The sequence below is a fragment of the Schistocerca piceifrons genome, chromosome 8 (assembly GCF_021461385.2).
Source record: "Schistocerca piceifrons isolate TAMUIC-IGC-003096 chromosome 8, iqSchPice1.1, whole genome shotgun sequence".
Taxonomy (NCBI): domain Eukaryota; kingdom Metazoa; phylum Arthropoda; class Insecta; order Orthoptera; family Acrididae; genus Schistocerca; species Schistocerca piceifrons.
In genome coordinates, this window is record NC_060145.1 from 398,798,655 (window position 1) to 398,808,369 (window position 9,715).

Genomic DNA, 9,715 nt, shown 5'->3' on the forward strand with positions numbered 1-9,715 from the left:
TGTTCAATTACTTTCTTTATGACTTAACGTTTCTAAAACTGAAGACACTCGTCCGTGCTCTGCACTGCAGTTGAGATCTGGCAACGTCGTTCTCTGTTCATTGGCTGACTGTGTTTTGTGATGACAGATGCGCAGAACGAACCTAAACTCGACCGCCTTCGTAAATGACGCGCACTCTAGTAGTTTGTGTTGTAAAGTGAGAGACTTCTTTGTTTCAAGAATGTGGTGACACCCTGGAAAGGGAAGACTGTCTTTACAGACACTTGGCCTGAAACACATAGCTGATAACTCTGCAGAAATTACATAGGCGACTTGGGAGAAAAATAAACTAATTAAGGAAACTATTGCCTTTGACAGTTTCATTGATGAACTTAATAAATGGTTAGTGAAAGCAGTAACACAACAGCATCTGAAGAAATGGCAACAACAACAAATTGCAGAAGTGTACGGGTGTGTACAGTCTGAAGAACTATGTTTAGTGCTTCACTGTGATTTTGCTGAGAACTGGTCTGTGACTCTCCCACAAGAAGTACAAGGGTATCATTGGAGTAATGACCAGGTTTCAATGTTTACAGGGGTGACATATTTTCAAAACAAGATCACAAGTGTTGCACATATAAGTGATGACACAGGACATGACTCAGCACATGCTTTGCTAGCAGTGCGCAAAATTCTTCAACTGCAAACAGGTGCAAAGAAGATCATCATTATATCTGATGGTGCTACTAGTCATTTTAAAAATGGTTACCAGTTTTTGGATTTGAGTAAGTCGCTTGTGCTAACTGACTGGGTATACAGTGTTACTGGTCTTGGGGAGGGTCTTGTGACGGTGTAGGAGACCTGCTGAAGGACCATGCTACAAAACATAATCTTTCCATACCAAATACAGCTGCAATTCAGAATGCTGAGGATTTTACAAGCGTCATTAAATCTTACACATCCACATCCCTCATTCTTTTGCCCAAAGAGGAAATCGAAGAATTCTGTGAGCAGAAAAAAGAATGGTCCAAACAAACTATTCCTGTGAAAGGAATTCAGAAGACACAATTTTGGACTCAAAATGATGGGCGAACTCATATTGCACAGACTTTAAAGAGCAAGAAAGAAGACTTTTAATTCATTCAGCTAATACCTGAGAAACAGCAGGATAATATTCTTATTCACAACCTGAGAAGGGGGATGTTTGTGGCTTGTGTGTATGACTTGTGATTGGCGGATTGCAGATATTATAGACACCAGTTATGAGTTAAATGAAATTGTAGTGAACTGGGTAGAGGTTTCCAGCTGAAGGACAGCAACAATGCCATCTGTGCTCACTTCCTGTTGACAATGTTTTGACAATTGTGAGTGCTCCAGTTCCTCTTGGTTCAACAGGAAGGCATCACTCTACATCATAGGAAGATACTGAAGCAGTCGAACACATTATTAGTTCATTGACTGGCTAGTTTCAGTACAAAACAGAGTGCACAGAAGTAGTATAAATTGAAACCTTTAAGTCTTTGGACATTTCAAATACATTTTGGAACCATTTAAAATGCTTGAAAAATGAGTCTCTTATTCATCTTTCAAAACTAAAATTATTTTAAATAAGGCTAGGTTTTGATTTTTATGAGCCTTTTATGTGATAATATGGTAATAAAACAGGTTTTATGTATGGCAAAAATTTCAATTGTTTATAAAACCTGTTCAACCTAAAAGTGTAACCTCTCCTTTTCAGGGAATGTAGGACTATATGGTACTAATCAAAAGAAAAAAAATAAAAATTTCATGGATTGGCATTTTTTATAAATTCCATAAATTATAAAAACATTTCAGAATGCTACAGTAAAAGAACTTTGACAGATAAGTCCAAATGGAGGATTTCTTTGTAATCACAAAATATCTAGAACTGTTCCAGATATACAGCATTTTAAAAAAATTTCCGAGATTCACATCTTCAAAATGGTATGCACAGTGTTATCTTTGGAGGGCTGTATCTCAGAGGAGAACTTTTTTTTGGAGAAAACAAGAAAAGATATGTGTTCCTTACTTAGTCCTTCATTTTAACATATGCTAAATTCAATAATATCCGAGACTATGAACGTTAAATTTTTTCCTAGCCTGTCTGATTTGATATGGACTATGCCGTAAGCAATAAATACACCTTTCCAGTTTTCTGTAAAACAGATGGCAAGGAAGGAAACAGAACAGCACATCTTTGTGTGTACAATATTTGTTTGAAATTTTGTATAAGGAGAAAGAACAATTTGTTTAATTATTTACATATCTTGCTATTGTACTTGAAACTGACTACAAGAAAGAACACTAAACCGCTACATTTTTAAAGCACATCACAGCGATTTCTTTTTCATAGTCAGTCTTAACATAGAACTTTGACATTGTCATTCAAAAATATGTGTAGTCTATGTCACTTCAAGACCTTTTTGAGAATTTTGAACAGTGTTTCCAATTTATATAGTATAAAAATTAAAAAAATATGTAGCCTGTCTGTCAGATTTCGTTTTCATAGTCAGTCTTAACATAGAACTTTGACATTGTCATTCAAAAATATGTGTAGTCTATGTCAATTCAAGAACTTTTTGAGAATTTTTAACAGTGTTTCCCATTTATATAGTATAAACATTAAAAAAATATGTAGCCTATCTTGGTCTTAATATTAAGTAGAGTACTCTGTAAAAATTGAAAAAAATCGGTCAGGAACTTGAGATTTTAGGTAACAGCATTTCCCATTTATATATTACATATGTATTTATGAATTATAGTTTATTGCCTGTGTCCATATGAATGTTCATTACAGTATTGTGAGATTTTTTTAATGTTTGGTAACAGTGTTTCACCTGTATATGCAGAGTGACCCAAAAGTTCGTTACAATTTGAAAATCAGTACTTCATGGAATAATGTAGGTAGAGGGGTAAAAATTAACACACATGCTTGCAATGACGGGGTTTTATTGAATCCAAAAAAGTGCACAAAATGGTGCACAGATTGGTTTCATATCATCTCTTCTTCTTCGGTTATCAACCCACAGGTTGGTTGGCAGCAGCACGCCATTCCGTTCTTTTGTCAACTTTCTTCTTCATATCTGCATAGGTCTGGCACCCGATGTCATTTATTACTTGTTGAATGTAGCTTAATCTAGGTCGTCCTCGGCGAGTTCTTCCTTCAATGATTCCTTCTAATATTCTCTTAATGAAATTGTTATGCCGTAAAATGTGACCTATGAAGGTTATTCTTCTTTTCTGTATATTTCGCCAAAGAGATCTGTTTTCTTTCACTCTTCTGAGGACATCTTCGTTTGTAGCCTTGTCTCGCCAGCTGATTTTTTCCATTCTCCGGTAGCACCACATTTCGAATGCCTCTAATCTTCTCTTTTCTTCTTTTCCACTAGTCCAAGTTTCACATCCGTAAAGGGCTGTACTCCACACATAGGTTTTCATGACTCTCTTTCTTACGTCTAAACTAACATTTCTACTCGTCAGTAAGTTTCTTTTTCCATTGAATGCTATTTTGGCAAGTTGTATTCTGTTTTTAATGTCACTTTTGCTCCTTCCATCTGCTGTTATTTTGCTACCTAAGTAGTTAAATTCTGTAACCTGCCCTAGTTTCTCTCCCTTTATTGTTATTCGTATGGGTTCATTGTAGTTCAGGGCGCCACTCACCATCACTTTAGTCTTTTTCTTATTTATTTTCATTCCATACTGTTCTTTTAAGGTGTTTTCCATTTCATTGAGTGCGGCTTCTAAATCTTCTTTCCTTTCTGTAATTATGGCGATATCATCTGCATATCGCAACATATCTATTTTCATTCCGTTAAGTTTTATTCCTACTTCAATATTCTCTCTTATTTTGTCTATTGCTTCTTGGATATATGCGTTGAAAATTACTGGAGATAGTGGGCATCCCTGTCTCACTCCTTTCCTTATTTTTGCTGTTTCTTCTTTGTTTTCCTTCTTAACTAAGGCTGTTTCATTTTGGTATATTTTAAAGATTATCCTTCTATCATTATATTTCAGACCAGCCTTCTTCAGAATTCTAAACATTTCTGGCCATACAACATTGTCAAATGCCTTTTCGAGGTCTACGAAGGCTATAAATACTTGTTTGTTTTTGGAAATTTGTTTCTCAATTATTAGTCTTAAAGATAAGATTGCTTCCCTCGTCCCTACACCGCTTCTAAAACCGAATTGGTCTTCACTTAGAGTGCTATTCAATTGGTTTTCAACTCTTTTCAAAATTATTCTTATTAGAATTTTTGATGCGTGTGAAAGAAGACTGAGTGTTCGATGGTTTTCACAGTCCATAGTAGATGCTTTCTTAGGTATGGGGAATATGATGCATTTCTGATAGTCTTCAGGAACTTCACCTGTTTTGTATATTTTCTGTATGAGTTGCAGTAATGTAGCTTTCATTTTGTCTCCTGATTTCTTAATTAGTTCAGAAGGTATATCATCAACACCTGCCGCTTTCTTATCTGGTAGTTCTTTTAGTGCTTTTTCAAATTCATCTTTCAGAATTGTGTCCCCTAGTTCTTCTTTCTCTACTTCTTCGCTTAATTCTATCATATTATCTGTTAGAGGGTCTCCTTGATATAGCTCTTCAATGTATTCTTGCCATCTCTTCAGCGTGTCATATCCAAATAGTACCTTGCCCTCATATCATACAAAAGCAATAATTAGCATACCAATTTATTTGAGCAAAGTGGATGTTCTTTATAACAAATGTTCAGCATGTTGGCCGTCATTCATCAATGCCTGTAGTCGAGAGACAATGTTGTGAAAAGCAATGTAAATCATATCAATTGGCATGGTGAGAAATTTCTGTCAGATGTCTTTTAGCATACTTAATGAGGTCAGATGATCGTGGTAACTTTTGCAACTTCAGGTAACCCCACAACCAACAATCATACAGATTGAGGTCTGGGGACGAGGGAGGCCAAACCTGACGGACATGGTGGCTTAGTAGGCGATCTTCACTAAACGATGTGTGCAAGAACTCTTTCACACATGAAGCAGTATGAGGTGAAGCATCATCCTTCCTAAAAGACATACTTTCCAGCAGGTGTTTATCAGCCAGGCTAGGGATGATCTGACGCCCTCTCTCACTACAGGTCATTTTATCTGTAGATATCATGCAGCATCACTGACGTACTGCTTTCCAGTGCCATCTTGGCCAGTTTTTGCAATAATTTTTGGTTTCAATAAAACCCCATATCATTTTGTGCATGTGTCAATTTTTACTTCTCTGCCTACATTAGTCTGTGAATTAGTGCATTTTCAAATGTTAACAGACTGCTATGTCACCCTATATTGCACATATATATTAAAACAAATTATAGCCTGTGTCCATCTGATTGTTCATTAGAGCATCGTGCAAAAATGTGAAGTAAATTGGTCAACTGTTTTTAGAGAATTTTGGTAACAACAACTTGTCTTTATATAATAGTATGGATTCACTGGCTTGGGTATTCTTATTTAAGTTTGATTTTATTGTATTATCAGCAACACCTGCAAAAAAGTTGTTAAATGTGTTGGCTACTTTTAAGGGGTTTGTTACTTTTTTATTTTATAATACTCCACATAGCTTTGCTTTATCAGCTGAATTATGAATGTATTCATCATTATCCATTATTTTTGTGGGGATGCCTTCTGGATATACTCATTCCTCTGATGAATAATGCTCAATATGTTTTGTGGAAGCACTGGCTGCTGAATGATTTTTCTGGAAGTGGAGGGTCAATGCCATTTTAGAGGCTCCAGCCTTCTCTCGTTAAATAGCAATGTTGAACATCCAGTCTCTTTAGTGTCAAGGCAACATCACTTCCTCGAATACCAATCTCTTTTCATTTTAAATATATTTTATGCTACAAAATTGAGGAGTATTTTTCCTTTGTGAATAGTCAGAATAAGCTCATAAAAAACACTGGCACGTTTTTGTGACTTTAGTAACCACTAAGATGACAGTATGAATTCATTTCTCCAAATCGAATTGTGCTGTTGTTTGGTTTCTTAAACATAGTTTCCAATGAGTTCTACTGATCTTTATGCATTTCTTGACATTCTCCTTAAACTCAGTACAGCACCGGCCAATTTTTCAATAGTAAAAATGATTGTACACTGAAAAACACATTTACAGATTAAAAAAATTTGATTCCATAAATATTTTACAAGTCACATAAATTAAATGAACTTCAGTACATATCCCAATATGCTTGATCTGCACATTCAGTTCCTATATACTCTTATTCAAATCCTTGAAGGGGCATGTCACTATTAATTGAGCATCTCCTATCTCAGCAAAGCATTTTATTCTCATGGGAAGCATAACATTCTAGTTGGTTCTCAGTTGATCCACCACAAGACCATCAGTATAAAACCTATATGTAACAAAATCTCACACACACACACACACACACACACACACACACACACACACACACATACATACACTATACACCTTACTTGTTTTAGATCCTCTGTGCAGTAGCCACCAGAAAGATCGCGGGAGGCGCACATCGACACAGCGCGTCACGGACGGTAGTTGCCGCAAATAGAGTCCCGTCCACCAGAGGGCACGCGAGAATTCGGCCGTGACCTCTGCCAGCGGAACAACAACAACTCAGGCAGCACAGGCCGTGCCCAGTCAGTTCACATCGGGCATGCCTATGAGACAGTTCCCGGTCTACTCTGAAGTGCGACGTAAAACGTGAACCGTGTTACTACACTCTGCTCTTTCAAAAAACAGCCACATATATGAACTAAGTTCCAACTTATCTAGAAATAATTCGTTTTCCAGTCACAAATAGAATAGTATTCTCAGATGAAGCATTTTGTCAAGAAAAATTCATTAACCTCTGTAAATGTCAAAGTATGAAAATATACTTGAACTCATTGTGTCAGTGTTCGCCAGCTGGCCTTTTTTCAAATGATTGCCATGTTTTTTCCCCACCACCTCCTATGATAGTAACACAGATAATCATAGGAAATGCACCACTCCTGCTGTGTAGCTTCTCTCAAGGAATGTAACCAGATGGCAAACTGGAGGAACCATTATGATAATGTTACAGTGGAGTAGGGAGAAGGAATATGTATCCAGGTCAGAGGTGGCAGACAAAGCGAGCTGTTCTCCCATGACACCATTCTGTGTTTCTTATTGGCAGCTATTTTAGGTGAGCTGGCGGGCTTGCTTCGCCAGCACTATGGTCTGCAGGAACAGCCTTACATTCAAAGAAAATTTGCAACAAATTTTTCCAGTATTGCCCAAAGGGATGGTTGTCTGTATACTGCTGTCCAAATACGCTCTGGTCAATGATTATCCCCTCTGCTTCCTTCAGTTGACTTCCAATTTGCTCATCCCCTCCTAAACAATACTGTGTGTAACTTGAGGGAACACATTAGTCATAAACTCGAACTTACTGGCCAGGAAACCGGACTAATCGGCCAGTCATAGCTTAGGGCTGATAAGCACGCAAGCATACCTCTTTAATGAAACCCTCAGCAAACAACAATTAAATTACATTATACCTGATTTCAATTATAATTTGCTTATTTGCCAACAGGCAGTCTTTTTAATTTGATTGTTAACATGAGTTAATGAGAAGCTCCCCCTACCTTCTCCTAATGTTTGTGATTTTTTTTTACATCTGTGGTTGTACTTGTATGGTCTTTGCTTTTTGTGTTAAAAAGAAAAGACTATTCATACGACAGTACTAAAATCTTGGACAAGGGTGCTGATGACAATGCTGTTTAGTGCCCAAACAATTCCCAATACATCCCTATCCCAATCCCACCCCATTCGTGAGGTATTTCTGTAACCCAATCCCTATGCACAGAATAAATTGTGGAGTATAGCTTAATGATTTCTAGTTTTTAAGTAGGGCTATATGTTAATTGAAAACAAAGAATTTCCTTTCCCAGTATCCATAAATAAACTGGTCTTATGTGCAGGTTCAAGATCAAGTAACACCCCAATCTTCTGATGAAAAACTGGACCAGCTACAGATCACAGGAACAAAGAAGTTGAATGCAGCTACACCATGTTATAGTTTGAAGCAACAAAAATATGGAAGGCGTCATCAAGACCACCAAACCATCCTGGAGGACCCAGACTCAGATTCACAACAGACAATAGTTTCGTCTGGTGGAGAGCTATTTGATGATGTAGGAGAGCGAGAAGAGCACACTGTCACTACTGATGAACTTAGTAGAGTGTCTTCTCCACTTGAGCAGCACAATTCAGATCAAAGCAAGGAATTTTCAGATAATGTTTCTGAAAAGCCATTGAAATTTGTGTCGAGTTTACACACTCCAAAGAGCTACAGCAGCAGTCCAGTGACATCACAACTAATAGACAATTCTCTAAAAAATTGCTCTGATAATATAATACAAACATCACACAATAATGGTAATATAAACGACACAGCACACACACATTTCAACGACACCTCCGCTTCATCTAACTCTCACTCACATAGCAACAGCTCTGAAGAGCACAGTGTGGAAGAAAATAATTTTGTAAGATCACCTTCCTTGGCTGAAATTACATGTAGTGGTGAAAGCGAAACTGTTCAACAGCCTTGCAACTCAATTGAGAGACCAAAAAGGGTATCAAAAAATACGGTAATTAAAGAAGAGAATGTTGAGATAAATATCAAACAGCATGCACCTATAAAAGAGGAAGAGAAGCAAAGTACATTCAGGAAAGGAGAGCTGTTAGCTGCTTTGGAGGCTATAGACAAAGGGAAAGATGTCCATACAGACGTTGGCGTAGAAGATACTGAAATTGATATTGACAGGGCTAAAAATAAAACAAATCTGATGAGAGAGTTATTTGGAAGTTCTTGAAGTATTTATGTATTTTTGATAAAATCACTTTGTTTATAGAATATATTTTGATATGAATAGCCAGTTATAATACACCCACACTTTGTTGATGCAAAAAAACAATGCAGGTAGAAGAAACCTCTTTAAAGCAATATTCAGTTGGTAGTGAAGAAGTTGAATGAATATCTCAGTATATAAGTGCACACTTCCCACCCACTATGTTACATGTGCACGATCTTGGAAAGATACATTACAAATCATTCATTTCAGTGTAACTAGTCACATGAAAACACTGTGATAATACATATTAATGCAAGAAAATTTATAATACTAATGTTGATGTGTCTGTATAGTATATTTCTGTTGGGCTTTAAAATATGGCATGTGTTTCATATTACAACCTTGAATTCAATAAATATATTTACACAGTACCACATGAAATAATAATTTATAAAAGTTCATTAAAATAAATTATAAAAATTGATAGCATAGATAAATTTGCAACAACATGCTGAATAAATACTTTTGAACTTACTTACTTTTTTCAGAAGGCACCATTCTGCCGACTATATAGTTGTTATGCAAACTGGTGTGTCTTGCTTGCCACTGGGTAAAGGCTTTGTGACTCTCCATTTTTCTTTTGTGCTAGAAGCGTATCACTATGATGTCACTGAGGTTATTGACTTATTGGCTTCATTGTATTGTGCTTGAAATGCAGTGTGGATTCAGGTTAGCCCTCAGGAATGGAGATATTAACTTTGAGGACTGGATAGGTATTTTCAATAAATTGGATTCACCATGAACACTGAACTGTGTGATTTCCATATTTTTCAGAAGGACTGCATAGACCTGTGACAGTCTTTTGGCAACACTTAGGTTCAGTAATTATTTTCAC

At 36.6% G+C, this 9,715-nt stretch overlaps 1 protein-coding gene across 3 annotated transcripts in view; it reads left to right on the top strand.

Annotated features, from left to right (window-relative positions):
- Positions 1 to 9,214, top strand: part of LOC124711495 (lebercilin) — a 181,904-nt gene extending 172,690 nt beyond the window's left edge. For all 3 annotated transcript variants that reach the window (XM_047241605.1, XM_047241608.1, XM_047241607.1), the window contains exon 9: positions 7,945 to 9,214. In XM_047241605.1, the coding sequence (XP_047097561.1) occupies positions 7,945 to 8,841 (897 nt within the window). In that variant the 3' untranslated portion in view covers positions 8,842 to 9,214. The remainder of the gene's footprint in view (positions 1 to 7,944) is intronic.
- The last annotated feature ends 501 nt before the right edge of the window (positions 9,215 to 9,715 follow it).